This window comes from Nanorana parkeri, unplaced genomic scaffold (genome assembly GCF_000935625.1).
Source record: "Nanorana parkeri isolate BGI_ZX_2015 unplaced genomic scaffold, ASM93562v1 scaffold428, whole genome shotgun sequence".
Classification (NCBI taxonomy): Eukaryota; Metazoa; Chordata; class Amphibia; order Anura; family Dicroglossidae; genus Nanorana; species Nanorana parkeri.
The window spans coordinates 173,564-196,423 of NW_017306696.1; the positions used below are offsets into that span (position 1 = coordinate 173,564).

At 43.3% G+C, this 22,860-nt stretch overlaps 1 protein-coding gene across 1 annotated transcript in view; it reads right to left on the reverse strand.

Annotated features, from left to right (window-relative positions):
• Positions 1-22,860, reverse strand: part of LOC108789891 (probable ATP-dependent RNA helicase DDX60-like) — a 131,487-nt gene that overhangs the window by 88,737 nt on the left and 19,890 nt on the right. Inside the window, exons 8-12 of the mRNA XM_018560032.1 lie at positions 22,166-22,327; positions 17,074-17,218; positions 13,418-13,570; positions 11,012-11,114; positions 2,406-2,521 (exon numbers count right to left, since the gene is read on the reverse strand). Coding sequence (XP_018415534.1) covers positions 2,406-2,521; positions 11,012-11,114; positions 13,418-13,570; positions 17,074-17,218; positions 22,166-22,327 — 679 coding nt within the window. The remainder of the gene's footprint in view (positions 1-2,405; positions 2,522-11,011; positions 11,115-13,417; positions 13,571-17,073; positions 17,219-22,165; positions 22,328-22,860) is intronic.

Here is a 22,860-nt window from a genome sequence, read left to right on the forward strand (position 1 = left end):
GTGGGAGCGTAAGGGCAAAATGGCAGCCGCGCATGCGCGCAACCCAAAGCTCCATGTGGCCGGAAACTGCGCCATTGCGTGCAAGCAACCCGGAAATGCACGGAAATACGCGCAACGGCCATCGCACAGGAAGTGATGCTGCTGATTTAGTCCACCATATAAAGACGAGCCTGCCCCTGCTCCAGTGCTGATGGTCTTTTCAGCTTGTGTTCCTGTGACCTTCCTGACCCGGCTTGCTTGGACTTTTGCTATAGGATTGCTGCTTGCCCCTGACCTCAGCCTGTGTCCTGGACTTGCCCTCTGCTTCCTGATTTTGTACTCCGCTGCCTGGCTGGCTTCGACCTCTGGCTTTCCTGACTACGTTCCAGTCTCTTGTTCCTGCTCCACGCCATCTGCTTGGTGGACCCCCGGCTTGCTGACTACACATCATCTGGACGTCTCCTGCACAGTGTCGGTTCCATCAGTGGCACTCGTGCTCCTCGCTGTCCAACTGCTTCCTGTTTCCACCTCCAAGGGCGGAAGGACACGAGTCGCAAGAGAAACCTCCTCACCTTTTGATCTCTTACCAGGTACGTAACAGGGAGGAAGACAAGGAGAAACACTGTTCGTTTATCCAAGGTAGGAGTAAAGGTAGAAGTAGTATTTGGGTGTCCTGTAGATAGTTGGTGGGGTAGAGTAGAGCAAATAACATAAACACCTATCGGTATGTGAATAGGTCGTCAAGAGTCTAAAGTGTGCACAACAGAGGGACATAATTATTGGGTATGCCTAGCCCACATCTCATAACATGTGAGGTCAGCGATATAGCAAACTACTATTGAACAGTCTCTTAAAAGCAAACGTATGGAAATTCAAGTGAATAGGCAAAATTACGCAAAAAAAAAAATGGAATCCGGAAGATTCTCTGAAGAGTGGTGGTGTGAAGGCTGTCATCTATCACTGGAGGCGCAAATGTTTTGGGGCTGCAGGCGTTGTAATGCTTACGAACGTTGAGAAGGCTTCTTCTCAGGGGGGATGAGTACTGAACGCAATGCTCATGGGGTACCAATGGATAGGGAATCTTGGGAAGCCTGGTGATTTAGGCGCGGAAGTTCGAGATTCAGCTCTCTGAAGATGGCTAGGAGCTCCCGAGGGTTACCGGCGTGGTGTTGTTTATTCTTGCATGCAAAGAATAGTTTAAAGGGGGAACCCCAGCGATGGGCAATATTGTTGGTCTGTAGGATTTTCAAAAAGGGTTTCAGTGCCCGCCTCTTCAATATTGTGATGGGGGAGATATCCACGAACAACTGGAATGTCTCACCTTGGAATGAAAGATCCGGTTTCGTGCGTGCTATTGTTAAAGGGGTTTCCTTCATTTGGAAATAATGGAATTTAACTATGTCCTGAGGGGGATCTTCTGGGGTTGTGGGAGTTGTGAGGAGAGTTTGTCTGTTGCAGCAGACATTTCTTCCATCACCACTGAGCTGATGCTGGCCAGCAGTGTAGCTGATGGTATTGTCATGGAAGGTTGAAGTGCCGATGGGAATAGTACCTGGTTATCAAGTATGTCATCAGAGTCATACAAACTAAAGCAATAAGAGGCTAAGCTTTGCACCCAGCTTGTGACAGCACTTTCAGAATAGATGGCTAACTAGGGTCATGTTTAACCCCTTCATGACTGAGCTAGTTTTCAGGTTCTGTTCATAAATGAAAGAAGAACTTTGGGCAAAACTTTTATTAACCCTTGCATTGGGACTACCCCCACACTGCAAGGGTTAACTGCTCATTTTTGTTTAGGTGCTAAACAAACAAAAAAAAGTTATACTCACCTGAACCATGGAGTAGGCTTGCTGTTAGACAGGTCCTTCCAGCCTTCCAGTGGATAGCTCTGCAGAGGTCTAAGGTCCCGCAAATCATCACAATCTATACACTGTGTATAGATTGAGGACGCTGAGAACATTCCAATTCTGCAGCATAGGAGCAGACAGGCTTCAGAGATTAGAGAAGCAGGTATCCAGCTCAGCAGTTTGGGTGCGTATAATTTTTTTGTTTAGCACCTTGACAAAAATTAGCAGTTAACCCTTGCAGTGTGGGGGTAGCCCCACTGCAAATGTTAATAAAAGTTTTGCCTGAAGTTCTTCTTTAATGGTGTATAACAACATGTAAATGTATAATATAAAAGGTAGCTTTTGTAAGATAGCCAGATGCTGGGTCACTTTAGCATTGTAAGCCAGATAGAGACCTACTGCACTATGAGGAGCTAGGAATCCATGTTTTAATAGTTAGCAAGATATGTGTTTAAGAGTTAAGAAATGTGCAGAGGCCCTACTTTATGCTACTTTAAATGGGGTTACCATGTCAGTGTACCAGATCAGTAATTACATCATTAAGGAAGATAATATTTACTTGGTTTATTTTCTCCTTACCTTGCTGATTATTCTTTGTCCTGTCATAGTCATCGCTAAGTGGCCGACCTAAATGCCAACGCCTAAGTTCATCACATGTTTCTTTTCTTAACAGTGAAGAAAAAACAGGATCATCGCTGAAATATAAAAAAGAAAGCGATGAAGCATATTTTGTGGGAGTGAACAAAAAAGTACATTGGATTTGTCCAGTCAAATCACTTTTTATATACGAGTTTCCATTAAAACAATCAGTATACATTATTTATAATTCTTAAAAAAAAACTAAAATAAAGCATCTTTTTTTATTTGTTTCTTAGATAAGTTTATATTTACTTATTTGTGCATAAAACGGATAATAAATACCTGGTGTCTGAGGTATCAGTACACAAGCAAGAACCGTTTTGATTAAATAGATCTATTCAAACATTACAGCACAATAATTGTCAATTTAACTGGATAGACATCTATGCAATGAATAGATGTATCTTCAAAGACTAGAGCAATATGCAAAGATTTCTACCAACAACACATGCCTGTATGTTCAAATTTACATGAATAAAATAGTGTTTTTTTATGTCTACAGTTCACAATAAAAATAGCCAACCACTATACTCCAGTATATAGTGTTGGAAATGCAACAGTGTAGTGATCAAATAGTCGGGGGTGTATAAATATATAAATACACAAATATACATATTTATGTGCGTTGTGAAAATTGGATCTTCAGGAAATATTCAGGCGACCTCAGTTCTTTTCCAGAGAGAGTAGCATTTAATTGGATCAAACTAACAGATGAACAGAAACAGTTCGACAGAGTAATAATCAAAATAAAATATCTAGACCTCAGATGACAAAAGGTTCCATAAGGACCCACTCCACCCAGCATATATTTTCACTCTATATATGCACCTATGTACCTCTCTACATGACTCCAATCATCCCCCCAGGCCACTTTAGGCTCTGAATTCATATACAGTTTAGTGCCATTCACTAACACAGAAAGGATTTCTGACTGGCTGGTCCAATTACCCCTTTCATGTTAAAGTGACATTAAACCCTCAGCTTTTTTAACATAAATCAATACTGTAATCCATGGTTGTTTCCCTTCTCTTTGCTGCTCTTCCTTTTAAATCCTTCTCTCTTCTCATGCTTGGGGAGAACTTCACTTTGCAGCTGAGTGCCTCTTCCTGTAGTGCTGGCTCAGGTTGTGAACCTACACACAGACACCATGTATCCATTTCAGAGACAAGGCAGTCTGCTGCAAAACAGAAGTTCTGCCCAGCATGAGAAGAGAGAAGGATTTAAAAGGAAGAGCAGCAAAGAGAAGGGAGACTACCATGGATTACAGCAAGGCACACATTACAGTATTGTTTTATGTTGCAAAATCTGAGGGATTAATGTCACTTTAACTAAACAGGTTTTGACAAAATTCCCTACAGCTGTTCTATTGTGTACAAACAAAACAGTATGGTCGACTGGTCAAGAAACTTACACAATAAAAACCTAGTTAGCATAGGTGTGAAATAATAACATGAGCCAAAATAATTTCCTTTAGATGGCAATGTGGTGCAGTGTTGCTCTCCATATGCATGCTTATCTATGATACACAGGAAGAGAGAGAGAGAGAGATAGAGTATATATATATATATATATATCCTGCACAATGCTGTATACATACAGTAGATGTAATATTCTTCTAAGCAAGTAAAAAACTTAAAAGGGTTATTAAACCCTCAGGTTTTTTGCATATCAACTGCTAGCAAGCAGTCAAATTCCAGGCAAACAAAAAATAAAAATAAACCCTTTCAAACAGGTTAAAACTTACCTGTGTCTTTTACCACAAGCTCCCGTCCAAAAATCTGAAAAATCCCGGGCGGCCGCAAAGGATCTTGGGGCGGGCGCATGCACAGTTCAGATTTTCGGCCGGGAGCCGGAGAAGAGACACAAGGTAAGTCTATGGACGGTGTGCACCCACATGCAGACACCATGAGACAGGAAGTGCCAGCAGGGAGTCGGCGCTGGATCGGAGACCCGCAGCCGCGCTGGAGGGACAGATGAAAAGGACAGGAAAGAAGATCGGATTAAGGGACATCATTTAAGGTAAGTGCTGACATCAACTTTGGGGGGAGAGGGGAAAAAAATGATGCTTTGTCACTTTAATTCAGCATTCCTCAAGATCTCAGTGCATCTAAACACATAACCAACATGTTATAAACCTAGGCACTAAACAGAACACTGCAAGTCAACAAGAGCCGCATACAAGCTACTGAAAGATGGCAAGCAGTTATTAACTGACTTTTAAATTATGATTTTTCCAGGTACACAACAACTTATCTGATGAAGCACAAGAATGAAACATCAGAAAAACTTCAAGAGTTTGTATCCATGTCCAGCAACAAATTCCCACCGAAACTAAGAATTATCCGCACTGACAACAGAGGGGAATACATCAGTAAGGAAGTGGACATATCTGAAGAAACAGGGTATAGTACACCAGACCACAACACCATACACTCCTGAACAAAATGGTGGTAGCAGAATGGAGAAAAAAAAAAAAAGAAGAAGGACTCTGACAGCATGCGTCTGGCCATTTCTATAAGACGCCAACCTACCTAAGAAGTACTGGGGAGAAGCAGTCATGACTGCAACATACCTACAGAACAGACCACAATCAAAAGCTGTTGACATTTGAAATGTGCCATGGATCAAAGCCTAGCCTAGGGCTTGAATGTAAAGCTTGCACATATATTCCCAACAAGAAGTGATCCAAGTTTGAGAGCACAGCCATTGAAGGTATTCTGGTGGGCTATAGTGAATACAGTAAGGGATATAGAATCCTCTACCCAAAAACTGACAAATTGACAATAAAAGTCACAACTCATCAGAAAGGCATACTCCAATAGAGGTCTTCATCCACCTGAGAAGATAAGGGCACCTTCCACGAGGGGCATGGCAGCTTCTTGGGCAGCCTACACAAAAGTTTCCGCTGAGACGATCTGCAGAGCAGCTTCCTGGTCCTCTAGGAATACATTATCAACCATTATAGAGTGAACCCGGCACTCCTTACCACTGACTTTTGGGAAGAGCATTCTTGCCTCCTGGCTGCTCAAGTCTCTGAATACATTTTTCTTGGCATTTCCCTCCCTGTGTGATCACTAATTCCCATGGTGTGCTGCCGAGAAGCCCCAGGAAAACTGAAAATTGTATACTTACCTTCTGTAATTTTCCTTTCCTGGTGCATCTGCATAATGCACCAGGAAAGGAACCTGGTGATTTGCATAATCTCCTTGTCATCCCTTAGGGATGCAAGAAGGGTAGCGCAGCCAGAGGGATGACAAGGAGATTATGCAAAAGACTAAAAGGTTCCGTTGTGCTAATATATGCCTGTAGAGTGCTGGACACATCAAGTGCGTGTGGCGCACCTCCGTCATCCGTAAGCGTTGGAAGAACGATTTCTGGATCAAGATGGACTGAGGAGGTAACCATTGGAAGGAAGGGTGAGTCCTCAGAACAACCCTGTTGGGAAAAAAAACATGCAGAATGGCTCTGACAGAGCGTGCAACTCGGAAACCAGTCTAGCTGATGTAATAGCCAGAAAGAAGGTGGTTTTGAGAGTCAAGTCCCAGAGAGACGTCTCCAGATGCGGATAAAAGGGAGCGTGTTGTAGAACATCCAGGACGAGAGATAGATCCCACTGTGGAAACAATGGTTTCACCGGGGGACGGAGCTTCATACATCCTTTCAAGAAGCGAATGATCAATGGATCCAAGGCCCACCTGCATCCTGATAATGCGGAAATGGCCAAGACATGAACCCGGAGGGAGTTCAAGCTAAGGCCCTTCTCCAAGCCTGCCGGAAATCGAGAACATGATTCACCGTTGGAGTACGGTAGTCAAAGCCTCCATCTGCCGAAGCCTCTGTAAATTTGTCCCAAATCTGCCGATAAGTAGCGTTCGTAGAGTGCTTCCTTGCCGTCAGCAATGTGGATATAACTGCTTGTGAACATCCTAAACCTGAGAAACCTCCAGGCAATCAGATGGAGCGAATCAGGCGCTGGGTGGAGGAGAGGGTCCTGAACCAGGAGATCGCTGTGATCGGGTAGAGGAGGCTCCACTCCAGCAGTGCCAGGAACCATGGCCTCCTGGGTCAGAATGGTATAATTGCTATCAGCACCCCTGGAAATGTGGACACTCTCGGGAGAAACCGTGGAATCAGCGGGTAGGGGGGAATGGTGTAGCCTAGGTTGAAGGACCGACAGTTCAGAGCATCTGCTGCCACAGCCTGGATGCAGAAGAGTCTGGTCAGAGGTGGACTTTGCTGTTGATGGGAGATGCAAACAGGTCTATCTGCAGTAGGCCCCAATGATTCGTCACCATGTTGAAAAACTCCCGATTCAGTTCCCACTCGTGCGGGTCCACAGTTGATCTGCTCAGAAGGTTGGCGAGGCCGTTCTGCTTGCCCGGTAGGTAAATAGCCAAGAGATGCCATAGGTGTGTTTGCCCAGGTCATTATTGGTTCGAGTTCCTGCAGCATGGAACGACTGTGCGTGCCCCCCTGCTTCTGAATGTAAGCCACTGCTGTTCTGTTGTCGATTTGCAACTGAACAGAATGACCTGAATCAGGGAGGAAAAGGTTAGGAGGCCTTTGAAAGCTTCTCTCACCTCCAGGATGTTTGAGGGTAGACCCTGAGATGGAAAAGACCACCTGCCCTGTGCGCTCCAACCTTGGAGGCTCGCATACGAGGTGATCACCATAGGCTGTGGTGGACAGATGAGGTGATTTAGGAGGTTCTGCTGTTGAGTCCACCACCAGAGGGACTGCTTCACGTCTGGGGCGATGAAAATCCGCTGACGAAGATCCGCTCTGTTCCATTGTTTCAGGAAGTAAAACTGAAATATCCTCAATCTCCAATGGGCCCATCGAATCATCCGGATGGTAGACGAGAGAATGCCGAGAAGGCTCAGAAGGCATTTGCGTGCACTCATCCATGGTGACTATATTGCCTGAAGAACCCTGTGCCGGATGATGATGATGATGATGACTGTCTAGCGGAAGGGAGATGGAGTTCAGACTGGTGTCTAGGAGGGCACCCAGAAACACCAGCTGTTGGGAGGGGTGCAATTGAGACTTTGAGGTTGATTAACCAACTCATGCGCTGCAGCAGGGCGAGAACCAGCTGCTGATGTTGCAAGATAACTGCAGAAGATTGGGACAAAAGCAGGATGTCGTCCAGATAATGGAAAACCCGTATTCCTTGCAGCCTTGCGTGAGCGATGAGTGGGAGCAGGAGCTTGGTGAAGGTGCTGTGGAAATACCAAATGGAAGGCACACAAACTGGAAGTGTGTTTACCTGATGGCAAAGCGCAGCTAATTCTGGAACCTGGCATGGATGGGCACATGGAAGTAGGCATCTGAGAGATCCACTGAGGTCATCCAATACCGCAAACGAATGGAGGGCAGGATCGACTGAAGAGATTCCATTCGGAAGGAAGAAACCCGTATGCACCTGTTGAGGTCCTTCAAATCCAGGACAGGACGTAAGTCGCTGGTCTTCTTCTTGACCAGAAACATGGGCGAGTAGAACCCCGAGTAGCGTTCCCCTGGAGGAATCTCGGTGATTGCGCCTTTCTCGAGTAAGGTAAGGATGTATTCTGCAAAGCGGGCATTTGGTCCTGATGATGGTGATCCCAGGGTGGTAAGAAAACCACCCTGCTGGTGGTTTTCTTTTGAAAGACCATCTGTGACCCAGGGACACAGTTGATCCTGGGATCCTGGATAACGTCTTGCCATGCCGAGATGAAATACCGAAGACGTGCTCCCACGGGACCTGTGGAGAGCCGTTGACGGTCAAAAGGATTTTTTTGGGCGGCTGACACCCAGAAGGTGTAGCGGCCTTGGAAACCCGGAGAGAAGATTGAGTGCTTCTCCACCCTCTTCTGAACGCTCTACCCGGTCGGTAGGATCAAGCATTTCTAGCGGGCTCCGAGAAAGGCCTTCTATTGGGGTTGAATCTCGGCTGCTTCTTATTTCTATCTTGCGTGAGGAGACCAGATTTTCCCCCAGTAAACTTGATATCGCCATGTCGAGTTTCGGTCCGAAGAGATTTGAACCATCAAATTGGATGCGACACCAGCTGGTTTTTGACACCAAATTCACCACCCATGGCCTTAGCCAGAGCGCACTTCTGGAGGTAATTGTAGCTAGCATCGATCGAGCTGTACATGTATAGCCGCTTCCCCGATCGCCCCAGAGTCAAATTTCCTGTAGAATTATATTCTCCAGACTCGCATCAGAATTGAGCACCTGCTCAATGTTGCCAGTCCATGTGGAAATTGCCAGAGAAATAGAAGTCAGGGCGATAGCCGGGCGACACGCATTTCCTGAAGCCATGTATGCCTTCTTCAGATCCGCTTTGCGATCAAGTAGTTCCTCAAAAGAGACTGCATCCTACATGGGCAATGTAATGTGTCTGGCTAGGCGCATTACCGCCGCATCCACCAGTGGAGGAGTTGAGTTAAGCGCTTCATCTTCCATGAGCGGATATAACTTTGCCAGGCGATTGTTAACAATTGGTGCATTCTCCGCCCGTTTCCATCCTTCCATGATAAGTTACTTTATCTCATCCATATTGGGAAAAATGGCCGTGGATTTTTTCAAATGTAGAAAGTAGCGTCTCACCTTCGCTGGCTCCAGAACCGGGTCCTCCCAGTCAATTGCCTCCTTAACCGCAGCAATAAATGGTTCCACCAGGTTGAAATCAAAGCCGGAAGGGCAGGGAGTTTCCCCTGCGTCGGACATCTCCGATTGTGTCGGCCTCAGTAGGTTGTTGGGCTGTGGACCGCCCATCCACACGATTATACTGGCCACCATCTTGCCAACAGTCTTTGATTGACTGCATGAGAAGAGATAGCGGATTTGCAGGTGGGGTAGATGCTTCCCGGGTGGCATTGGTGCCTGCTCAGTCCGGGTACTGACAAGATGCCCCGCCTCCTGCAGAGCTCACGCTGTACTGAGAGCCGTGCATTCCTAGTGACAGCCGCTGCTTGAGTCAGTGAGAGGCAGCCACGGAGCCTCCGTGCCACTTCAATGACGGCCCGGCCTGCACTGCATCAGAGGGGCCCGGGGACCAGCAACATTTTCTTGCAGACCACCAGTTGGCGACCGCTGTGCTACACGACTATGGCAAGTACCGCAGAGCAATTGGAAAGCTACTATATATTGCCACTGACAAGACCAGACATCAGCAGCAGTGGGCATACTTGCTAGAAAAGTCACAGCACCCTGTCAGTGTGACTGGAATGCAGTAAACAGGGTAATAGATTACTTAAACTGAACAATTCGGATGAAGCAACAACTGCCAGCAGCGTCAAATCCAAAGCACGCATACGCGGATGCTGATTGGGCCGGAGGGTGCACAGATCGCAAATCCACAAGTGGTTACATCTTCCAATATGGGGAAGGAACCATAAATTGGTCTAGCCGAAATCAAACAACTGTTGCACTTTCCTCAACTGAAGCTAAATACATAGCAGCAGCACACACTTGTCATGCAATATGGATTTACCAGCTTTTAATGGACACGGGCGCAGACATGTCAAACCCCATCCAGATCTTTGAGATTAACCAAGGATGTATAAAGCTGACACAATCAGAAAAAGTCAACACTAGAACCCAGCACATAGTTGTGAAGTATCATCTGCTTAGAGACACTAAAGAGCAAGCTATTATCGACATGCAATATTGCTCATCAGAAGAAATGACTGCGGACACACTCACCAAGCCGTTGCCAAAGGATCAACCTCAGTTTCCTTCAAAAGAAGCTAAATGTCATATAGCAATGCATATGCTGTTGAGAAGAGGTGTTGGAAATGCAACAGCACATACTGTACTGATATAATGTTGATATGTCTTTTGAGCTGTAGATGGCAGTGTGGTGCAGTGTTGTGTATATATACATACACACCCCGAAACCTGAGAAGCCGGTCCCTGGCTCTTAGGAGGGTCTGCGGTGACCGGGAAACAGAGGCGTGTTGGGCGGGTGGCCCGTTTACCGGTCTGTAGAAGTGATGACGGCAGCTGAGTCGCCAGAATCGCTTCTATTGTAAAGCCGACAGTGGGCTTTACAAATCTAAACAGAGTCCCGGCGGCTTGAGTCTGTTTAAACGGGCCCGATGCCCCCACACTGCAAGGGTTAAGTGTTAATTTATTGTGTAGGTTAAAACTCACTTGATCTTTGAAGCTGGCTTGTTCTTAGACTGGTCCTTCCAGCTTCCCTCCCCCTCCTTTGTGGTCTAAGGTTCCAAAAATCATCACATTCTGTACACTGTGTATAGGAGCGTGGGAGGAGACAGACTTCAGTGACCATGGGTAAGTATAGCCTTTATTTTTAGCACCTAGACAAAAACGATCAGTGAACCCTTGCAGTGCAGAGGTAGCCCGACTCCAAGGGTTAATAATTTTTTTTTCCTTAATGAACGCTCCAGATTTAGAAAATATTGAAAATGACTTGAAATAACATTAACATGTTAATGCCCATATGAGATGTTAGCGATTGACTTAACAAATATTTTTACAAAGCATTACCCCCACAATCTCCACATAAATATGTAACAGTAACATGTTTCCACCTGTTTAAAATTGGTAGTTCCTTCATAGCATCTCCAGCAAATTCTTCAATGATATCACTTCGCATAGGTAACAACCCTGTAGGTAGAATTTCCTCGTCTTCCACTTTAAAAAAAAATAAAAAATTGTCTAAACACCAAAAAGAATCATTTAGTTGAAGTTCTCTCTTTCTGTGCTCGTGAATGCAACCCTTAAATTCTATGGATAATGTGGCTTACTTTTGCTGGCAAAAGGTAAGTAGCCTACAAGCTGGGAAAGGTTGGGAACCTGTTCTAAAATCTAAATCCTAGTACAGCATTCCATTGCTATAAACATGCACAAACAGCATGACAGCTGTAAAAAAATGCAGCCATTCTGAACACTTTGCAACAGTCAGCCTTGTTTAAAAAAAAACTGGATTTACCATTAGGCACAGGAGGCCTAAGCTTGTGTCTACAGGTGTCAGAGGCAAAGGTGTTTATCACACTCAACATCTTTTGCCATCATCAGAAGATAAAAGATACAACATACAAGTCCAAATTTTGGAGTCCTCAAATTATCTCTGAATTGGTGCCGACACTATCCTCCTTCTGGAGGGTCGCTACTTTTGTTCCCCATGGTCCCACCGCATTAACCTCACTCCTGTCATGGACTACAATCTCAATACAAAATTAGTAGACTAAATGTGAGGTTGTAGTCAACTTTTAGAGAGTGGAAACTAGCACAGAACGTCTCAGGGATTCTGACTGCAGTGGGGAAGCAAGGGAAGGAAAGTACAGCCTTCCTATGTTTGCTTTGCCTAGTATGGGTTCACATTGAACATTTTTAATCTAGCAAATGGTAGGTGTGAAGGGCACCAGAGGTTGTGTGGCAGCAATCTGCAATGATAAAAAAATATGTATCATCATAGACAGTAGGGATGTGTTGGATGAGCATTGACGATCCATCCATACTCAAGCATACAACCCCAATAACAACCTGAAGCTCTGCCGCTATCTGAAGTTGCCTCATTTCAATTAGATCACCCAATCAAGCTGCTTTTCACTGGATCATGTGACTTATCTAATGTCTATTGGCACCTTATAGCTTGTAGAGGTCAGCTCATAGGAAATCACCAGATTTGGACTTCTATTGCATTTAATTTTTTTTAGATTGTATTAAGATTATTTGCTGATTATCTGTAGTTGGCGAATGATCAGTCCTTTTGCCCTATATGAAAAGGCAATGGTGTTTTTGTGCCTGACATCTGTATGATGGCTACATCAGGAATTAAAGTTGCATGCAGTCTCAGCTCTGCATTTCTCCAATGCATATCCTTTACCACCCATAATTCTCAACAAGAAGTCTGCCTCCTCAGAGTGTCCAGGCACACTACATTTAGTAAGGGGCCTATTAATAAACACTGGAGAAAATAGCGTTCTTCAGAAAAAGTTGAATTTAAGAATACTGTTAGTGACCAATCAAATGTTATGCTTTATGCTATGGAAAAATAAAAAACAGGAGTCAGGTTTGCCACTGTGGGCCCATTCTCTACTTTGGGTTGAGAAAAATGCAGACACTTGAAAAGCACAAGGAAATGTTTTATTAACTCTTGCAGTGGGGCTACCCCTGCACTGCAAGGGGTAAGTGCTCATTTGTGTCTAGGTTTAAAAAAACAAACATGATGTGACCTAGCATAGTCACAGCAATTTTCAAAAATGTAAGTTCTTATAAGTCGTAGTAGAATTATGACCTCCCAGTAGAAAAAAAAATTGTGCTGTAGCAAGGAAATCTGCAGGTATAGTTTTCTCTTAGTTCTCCTGCAAAGTCCCACAGATGCCTGTTAAACCTGCCAGTGAAGTCCACCAAATGTAGCTTTCTGTGATGATGGGACAATGATGCCTAACAGCTTCTAAATGTAATGCAGAGTTGCCACTCTCAAGAAGGCTGTGCCTGCTTTTACTACAGTGGGATGAAAAATTGTTGCAGGGGCAGGACTTTCAGCATTGTCCAACAAAAGGGTGAAGAGTTTGGAGAAGGCAGGAGAAGTGAACAATCTAAGACAACATAGCTGGACTGGAAAGTGAGCTGAATTGGAGAAATTTTCCAAGTCAGCTATTTTGGCCTAGATTGCTCACTTCTCCTGCTTTCTCAAACTATTCACCCTTTAGTGAATAACCCTGGAAGTGTTGCCCACTGCCCATTTTTTAGACTGGCTACAATGCTTCGGTTGCTGAAATCCTTCTACAGTAGGCTGCAGCGTGTGGCAGGGGGAGCATGTGAGGCACATATGAAGGAGGATGTGGCTCAGTTACAGTATGTAAAGGAAGTTTCTTTTTTCTTTATAAAAGGACGTGTCCATCACATAACTGGATTTGGAACTTGTTTAGGCTGTGATATAGGAGACTTTACTTTAAAGAACACATTGCAAATATGTTTAATCCACATACTATTCACAGATGACTCCGGTGTCAGAAAAGGTTTCACTGTTGTTCTTAGCTCATAGGACAGAAAATGTTCTCCTTGTGGAAATAATTTCAATATGCTGCTCCATAGATGTTTATACATTTCATTTATTTGTTCCCCTAATTCCAACTTCAGATCTGAAAAAAATATAAAAATGAAAGTGAGAATATTTAAGTCACACTCTGATCCAAACTCCCATTCTGATTGGTCCACATATGGCCAAACCACCCCCTCTCATAAGCCCAGTCCTTTAAGGGAAGTTTTGGTCTTTACCAGCAGCTGTGTGAAATAACAGCCAATTGTTGACAAATACTTAATGACAGCATACACTTGGTTAGGCTCCACCCCCAGGCTCCCATTGGACCACATACCAATCAATAAAAGTCCCACCAAGCTGGCCCCTTCTCTGTAAATAGTCGCTATACTTTCTTTGGCAGAAAGTATTCCGTCATGGAGAGAACACAAGAAAGGAAAATTTGAAAACAGTTTTCTATTTCATGGCAGCACACATGTGGGACATAACTAGTCAAAAAACTGGGTGAGTTTCCAGAAATAAATATTTACTTCAAAGTTTGCCGCTACCAGCCCTTTTATGCAATATTCAGCTGTGGTCAGAGAGGCAAATCAACATGATAATACGTCAAACATATTTCAGAGATTTTCATGTTGCCACTTTACAAATTATTTTTCAGAAAATGCCCAGTAAGTGACATTCCATGTAGAATGTCACTTCACGTAGTGCCAAATCTTTAGCCCTGGATGTTCCTTAAATAGTCCTGACTATTTAAGGACTTTTTCCTCCCCTCTTCCAGTAAGGAATAATGAATACTTGATCTGATAGTCAAAATTCAGAAGCTGCTTGAGTGCTTGTATGTAGGCCTGTTAGACTTCCTCCACATTCAGCGATGCATCAGATGTGTCTCCATGTCCAACAGTTACCTGCAGTTATCTAACACTTTCAACTCCAAAACCCTTTTGTCGGAAATGATTGTGACCAAAAAGGCTGAGAGTCAAATTCCACAATGTCCGATTTTTATTGTTTTAAAAAGGAGGTTCAGATACATACTCCAAACCAGGGACCGGTACCACTTCGGAAACAATGGGCTTTTAGACAGTCTTAAGTTTCCTCACAGGAATTGGTTCACCAGGTCTTGCATGGCCAACTGAACCTTGGCAGATAATGCGGATACCTGGACTTTTAATGGTAGAAGAGTGAGAGCTTTGTCCAGCTGAGCTGCAGGAACTCAAGCAACCTGGGGTTTTACTGCGTTAAACTTTACTCCAGCAGAAAATTGAACACACTTTGCCCAGATTATCTCATAGACCTTGCTAGTGCTGGATTTACTAGCACTCAAAATTGTCAAGATATAAACATCCAGCTTCTATTAACTTTACTCTATTCTCTTTCTATATCACCATCCTATATCCCAGCTGCTGGCTGAATGAAAAAATTATTCAGATTCCTCCATCAGCGTATGAGCGTTGAATACACGGAATCTCCTGCTATTTCCTTTGTATTCCAACAGTGATCGCTACAATATATTTCACTTTTACCCACTTGCGGTGCCCACACAGGGGGACTTGGGGCGCCTTTGTTTGGTGTTACGCTCCTGCAGGTCTTCACATTTTCTAAGCACTTTGGTATAATTGAATACCCTCTCCTGAATGTGAAACGTGTCGATAATCTAGATGTTAGAACTATATGCTCAACCTAGAATATCTACAAATTAGAAGACCTACTAACCCCGAATTTTCTGGAAAATACTATGAAAGATACAGAAAAATGCATAAAGATAGATAGAGATATAGTTAGGGTCCAGGGAAGTTCACATGCATCGTCGTGCTTCTGACTTTTTATATCAACTTCTTTTATATGTTTTGTTAGTTTGTCTTTTAATGCATTGGATTAATGCATTTGACAATGTTATAGTGTTGTTCCATCAATTAAGGTTAGGAGTATCAATTTAAAGCCCTCTTCACAATATTGAATCTGGACTATAAGTTCCAGAATATTCATATTTATTTTTGCAAGTATCAAAATGATACTCATAACCCACATGCTGGCTTTCTTTCTAATTGAATACAGGTTGACATATTGTAGGGAAAGGCTGGGGAGGATCCAGCTGTCATAGTACATAATGGTACAGGTGACAAAATTAGAGAAGGATGGAGTGTCCTAAAAATGACTTCAGGAAATTCCTGTGCCAGGGAATCCAGAGAGGCAGCGGTAGCTCAGGTAAGTGAACAAGTGGCTGAGTAACTGGTGTAAGAAGGGGTATGGGTTCATGGAGAACTGGGCTAACTTTTTTGGTCAGTTACTGGTTCTACTGACGGGATGGATTGGACCTAAATGGGGAGGGTGCAGCTCTGTTAGGGAAGCAGATGGCTGGAAGGTTGGAGGGGCTTTTAAACTAGAATCTGAGGGGGTTGGAATCTGAAAAACATTTAGAGTATGTGGTCATATAAGGTCAATAATATCACCAGTATCCTGCCCCTTTGTTTATGTGCAGCTGTGTGGCAGGGAATGCCCCCTGTTGCAGCTGATTAAGTGTGCAGTGACAGCTTCCTTTTGGGTTTGTATGAACTTGGGTATGGTCCATACAGGATGGCCACCAGAAGCGTCACTTGACCCCACTCAACAGCTGCTCCTGTGCCAAGAGACTTGTCTGGGCAGTGCAGAAGGTGTGCACCACCCTTGCCTGCACAGCTGGAGCGGAAGAGATGGTGGCTAGGTAAGACTGCGGAATACATCATTTTTGTTCCACCACAAACCGAAGAACTACAGCCAAAGTAAGAACAAAAAGGAGCCCACTAACCCAGCACCCAAAATGCAAGAAGGAGGATTAAGAGTCTACAATATAAATAAGAATAAGGATTAAGAGCCCTGCAAAAATATATAAGGCTACAGCATCCACTGACCAGCTGCCATAATTGAGCTATAGTACAGAAGGCTTTGCCCCACTGCCCAAGGGGACCCACAGAGAATCTACTAGACCAACAGAGGCTCTTGCACATGTGACGCAATCTAGATTTACCTACTTCACACGTAAAGGGTGTTTCTTCATCTTGCTTCAGAGGTCCTACATTGTAAAGCAGAAAAAGAACAGGGGCCAGCTGGGTGGGACTTACATTTTTTTTGGGTATGGGGCCCTAGGGGAGCTCAGGTGGGGCAGTGCCTCATCATGTGTATGCTGTCATGTCATAAGATATTAAACTTCCTTTAGTATATATGGATAAAATTATTTTCAAGTCAATTAGCTGGAAAGGAGCATAGAAAAGACCTAGCATTTCTAATGAACCTGTTTTTGTGCTGAAGACTAAATGCTTTGATGTGCTCAGATATTTAAAAAGAGAATGAAAAACAAATTACATTTTTTAACAGTCAGAGCTAGGATGTAAATAAAAAGCAGCCCTGGTACCAGAAGCAAAAATATAAAGTAATGGTACTAACAGACGTAACATTTTTACAGGTTTTACAAAGTGTGGATTTGTGAAGTGATTCACATATTGCTGCTTATCTGGCAGCAGGCTTTGAAAAAAAATCTCTGGATAATCTAATAATCTTCTTACATTTGCATCTACTGTATATTCTTTCAGTGGTACAAAACACACATGCCCTTTCTTTTGTTATGGCACTTACCTGCATTGTATTCTTTTTCACAGTAATATGCAATGTTCTTCAGCAGTAAATCATCACTTATATCAGAAACATGAGTCCAGTTTATCTCTGTCTTTTTGCAATGCTCTCTCATTAGATCTAAGGCCATATGATCACAGCTTTTTTGCTTTGAAAATAAAAGCAAATAAACATATTATTGTGGTTGCCCAAAAGAAAAAAAAATGTAAAAATGGTATAGCTTGAATGTTAAGTAATAATGCAGGACAGAGTAACAGGTTCATTTTAATGCTGTCCTCTACAGTTACTTATACTTGCCTTACCTTTACTCTCCTGATGTTCCCTTAATCCATGGGAGTGAGGACGAAAAGCCATGTGTAAGCTCCAAGTGGATCCTAGTCACATCTTACACAGAGCTGAGGAGTCTCTCACTGCCTGCATGTGACAACGCTAATGCCTAAGTGACCAATCGCCAAGCATCAGCATTGTCATGGAGGAAGGGTAGTGAGCCTCACATTCAGGTGCAACCTAAATCTAAAAGATAAGCATTCAATGTCTTCACAATCAGTGGGCAGAGCCTGGTAAGGATGCCAAGAGACTAGCTTCCCATCAGGTCCACTCTGTTACTGATTGGCAGCAGGCAGTTGGCAGATTCCATAGCCAACAGCAGGCTGTCTATTGGCTATGAAATCCACCCACTGTCTGCCATCAATCATCAGTGGAGCAGAACTGATGGGGAACTAGTTTCCCCATCAGGCTCCGCCCATTGCAAGTGACATCGGTTTCTAGAAGGCAGCTTCCTAGCAATTAATGACTCAATCCTGGCCCCATTTAACTACCAGCCTAGAGATACCCCAGCTGACAGCTGTATGTAAATAAAGGGGCAGGGATCCTGGCATACATCATTACAAATATAGCCATGGAAAGCTAGGCACTTTCATGAAGCCATGTTCCAAAGTAAAAAAATACCTTATCGTGGGGAGGCTTGTCATGTGGCTTGGAACATACATACATACATACATACATACATACATACATACATACATACCATAGTTTAGCTTTCTTTTATTTTTTACTATTTTGAAAACAAACTTGTTCCCACTACTTTGTTCAAATAAAAATGCTAGGACTGTAAAAACACCCTAAAAAACATTATACATTTTTGGAAAGGACCAAGGTTCTGGTATTGAGGTGAGCAATATTGTGTGAATTACATTCGAATACCTTTAAACAGTCACTCCACCCCAGACCCACAATTCAGTTATACAAAGAGATGCCAGAAAGACTTAACACCAGGGTTTTGTGCTCTGCCCACTTGCCAGCGAGTCTCACTCCGCCTGCTGCACTCTCCAAAACATTAGCAGCAGATGGACAAAGATAAGACCGTGGCAAAAATGTTCACCATGTGAATGCAAAACTAAATTAGTATTGGGCAGAGAAGCCGCTCAGATTGGCTTTTTGTCTTTTGCCTGCTTTTCACTGTCTATTGTCAGAAGTAGCAAAGACATTGTGCATGCACACGGTGCATGCGCCAACAGAAAGCTAAAATACATTTTTAAGCATCTGCTCAGGACAACATTTTCCCCTACTGGCTGTTTTACTACAATAGCCAATAAAGAGAGGGTAAAAAACATGCTTGGGGATGCCTTAAAGCTGTACATGGTGTTAAGAAACAGTAGGCTTTTCACAAACAGTCTCAGGGACAGTGTACACTAACAGGACATATTTGCCTGTGGAAGTTTTTTCTTTTCTTGTACAATTAGCTTGACATACATACAGCAGCAGCCCCCCAATCTGATTCATTTCAGGTGTATAAAATGTACTGGAGAAAAAAAAAAGAGTTTTACTGCAAGAGTTAACAGACTGAAGATGACACAGCAATGTAGGCACAGCAGGAGGACAATTTCAACCAGCAAGGCTAGGCCAGATTTACTAGAGACAAAAAGCACAGGCTGGGGTTTTATCACAAGAATTAAGAAACTGTCGAGGATAAAGCAGTGGCCAGCAGCAGGAGTTTTAAATCAGGGATAATAGGTCTAACTGGTGTATGCCTAACTTTTATTTATGTGGATAGTTGCACTTATTTTTATTTTTTTTATCCTTTCAAACGATGTAGTAGCATGCTGCAAACAAAAGCCAGCTCCAGGAACAGATGGTCAGTAAGAAGTAAATGCTCCACTTTAAGAATCCCAAACTTAAAAAAGGTCCTATCAACAATAAAGTATTAAACGCTCAACCTTTTTTCAATAATGAATCCAGATCAAACAAATACAGGATTGCCCAGCAAAGAATTGCTTTACATTTTTGCCCAAACATTTACAATCACCATGTTTCTGGACAGCTGCTTCCAAGTCTCTCAGCTCATCTTCCCTGAACATCCTGTCCAGTACAAGATCACAAACAGTGCAGACTCCAGCAACTGTTCATCTTCTAGTTTGAAGAGACACTTCTATGTGTTTGTGGAGAGACACACAGCTTACTAGCAAACACCAGGGTGACTGCATAGCTCTTTGCTTGAGAAAGGAGTCACTCTAAGGCCCCATTCACACAGAGCGATTTATCGAGCGATTTTTGCAGCGATATCCCTCATATTTCCACGCAATATCGCTCTATGTACCTTCTCCAATCCATTTCGATGGAGCTGTTCACATCTCGTCGCTCAATATCACTCAATATCCCTTGTAGCTCGTCGCTGGTAGCTTGTCGCTCCTACATGACCCTTTTTTCGAGCGATTTTGCTCCTGATTGCATACAGCCCAATAGGAAAAAAAGTTGCGTGATTTTCATGTCGCTCAGTGTGAATGGGGCCTCAAACAGAAGTCAGGACCAGTGCTCAGGAGATCTGCTTCAGGAAGCTAACACTTTAAAACATTAAGGAGCAGCATTCATTGTAAAATATCACCTTTTTCATTGTAAAATCACCTTGAAAAGAAAAAAAGGGGCCCCTGATCTCAAATCAACCACAAAATAAAGTGAAAAAAATAAAAAATGCAGCAAAGATGTTGGTTGGCCGGAGAGCTAGCAATCAGACTGAAAGTACAGTTTTCTAACTGACACTAATTTCCCCCTAGGCAGTTTGTCAGTTTTCCCTATCGTTCCCTACAACAGCTTCCAATTCACTGACACAATGGCTGCTCTGTGCCCCCCCCCCATAAACCCATTGTAGTGGCAAACCTGAACCTCATCTCTATAGAAGACAGGGAATAGATCAATGAGAATAGATGGCCATAGAAGGATAGGAGAGACACATGAGAGGGGGAAAGGAGTTACAGTTTAGAAAGCACACAGGATAGAGAGGCAATGGAGACAGCTGGGATATAGACGCTAGAAAAACAGAAAACATTCGATGAACATGTTCAGCTACTCATCTTTTAATAGTACATGAACTTGTAAGGAACGCAAATAATACTCTCATAATATTAGGGACATATAACCTCTACTTTTTTAACTGGATTCTTTTCTTTTTTTTTTTCTTTTTTGGGGTCTTGCTTCAACATCAAGGATTGCAGCTTTTTTTTTTTTTGGGGGTAATTTTTTTTAAATGATAATTAACACAGGAGCAACCACGGCTTTACAGTTCAATATAAGAAGAAGTGCAGTGTGTTGGCAGGGCCGGTCTTTGGGGTGTTCGAGCTCTGCGGCCGCACAGGGCGCCATGGCAACAAGGGCGCCATGGCAACAAGGGCGCCAGGTGATCGACACAGCTCGTCCTTGGAGTGGCTACAGCCTGCAGCTTCTCTCCTCCTCACCGCTCGGCCTCTGACATCAGGGAGCCCCCTTCTCCCCCCGATGTGCAGGAGGGAGAGCTGCCTGCTGTCAGGATGGCAGAGCAGTGAGGAGAGAAGCTGTTAGGACGACAGATCGCTGAGGAGATCCGAGCCGCTGTCATCCTGTCAGTTTCAGGATGACAGCGGCTCTGTGCATGGCCGAGCGGAGGATCAGTAAATATCAGTGATATTACCGATCCTCTGAAGGACAAACACTGGAGTGATCGTCTGATCACTCCAGTGTTTGTAAATAACTGGGAACTATGTATCCCTAGTTATGAATGAACAGGATGTGATTAACATCACTTCCTGTTCATTCATGAGTTTCTGAATGGGTAGTAGCACTCACTACAGAGGCTTCTCCCCATTCATAAACTGGTGATAGTAAAATATTTACTATCACCTGTTTCTGAATGAATGGGAAGCCTCTGTACTGAGTGCCTTCCATTCATTTATTTTTTTAAAGTGAAAATTACACCCCCCACACACATTAGACATGTGCAAATACTAAAAATTAATTTCAGATGAAATGAACGAAAACTAAACGTTTCCATTCGTTTCAAACAAAACAAATTTTTATGCTATTTTGGATTCAGCCACTGGCTTGTTCTAGAGGCAGGGCGCATGACGTCATATAACACCGCACGTGTTGGGCACCGCCATCTTGGTGTATATCTAGGTATACACCAGGATGTCGGCGCCTATATCGGCGTGTGATGTCACCTGACGCCACGCATGGCGTCATGTGACGTCATGCTCCCCACCTCCAAGATTGTGGCACGCATTCGCAGAATGCACCGGTGGCCAACATGGCCGCCACACATTCGCAAACAAATTATGTGCCTGAATAAATTTTCCGTATATTCGGGCATATAGTAATTCAATAATTTAACATGTATTCTAGGTTTTGCGTTCCGTTTTTTATTTTTACTTTTCTAGATGCACTTGAAAAAACGGGTCGGCATGACAACCTGACACTATTTTTATAGATTTTCTTTTAGTTTGACATTTATTGTTTACCACTTGTTTGCCTACAGTTCTATTTAATAAGAATACTTCTATTGTGCTTACAAGTTTAATACCTTTGAATAAAAGTTTTATTTTTATCATACTTTTTAATATGTTTCTTTGGGGCTTAACAAAATGGGAGTCTTTAAATGGTTCGGAGATTGGGGGGAAATGGATGTGGCTAGTGAGTGGTGTGGTTACTTAGAGGTGTGGTCACTGAGGAGCGCTGTAAAGCTTCTCGCACAGGGCGCCTAAGGCCGACCCTGTGTGTTGGAGTATGTGTCATGGGATCATCTGTTTTTACTACAAAATACAATAAAGTGAGACCAATAATTTCTTACCAAGCGTAAAAATACGAGAGAGTCTCTGTTCCATTTTCCTTTTATTCTCCTTAACTTCGCTCTCTGGCAAAGTGGCAAAATGATTCTCATTGCTACAGAAAGGCACTGTATTCTACACAGGTCAGCTGCTTCCTCCAGGGTCAAGCGTGGATCATTATCATTCTGGAATATAAGAAGCAGTTATTATGTTATACTTATACATGAGTGGAATATATGAACGTCATGCAAAATGTCTCAGGAAGGATATGATGAAAAACCACAGAGCCAGGTGTTACCTTCGGTGAATACAGCATGGCATAACAATTAGTAGATTCATTGATATAGGATGTTTAATTTATTTACCTTTCTCCTGTAAACATAAGATTGGCCTCACCACTCCCTGCCCCTGACCTTCCTTGTTGGTCAACAGTGCTGCCAGTTACTGCGATAACCATTAAGAGGATGCAAAGGCAGGAAGGGGTTGGGTCAAGCATGACGTTTTACCTAAAAAAAAAAAGTCAAGCTTACCTAAAATCTCAGCAGCTCTCTATATATCTAGATCTACTGATCATCTTGATTTTCACACCACCACTTAATATCTTTTTTATTACATGTTAAGTTAAATGTGTCTTCTCAAACTGAAGTATAGCTTTAGTAGCACATCTCCACTATAAAGAGGCTCTCCAGACTCCTCTGCTTCAATCTGCACCTGTAAC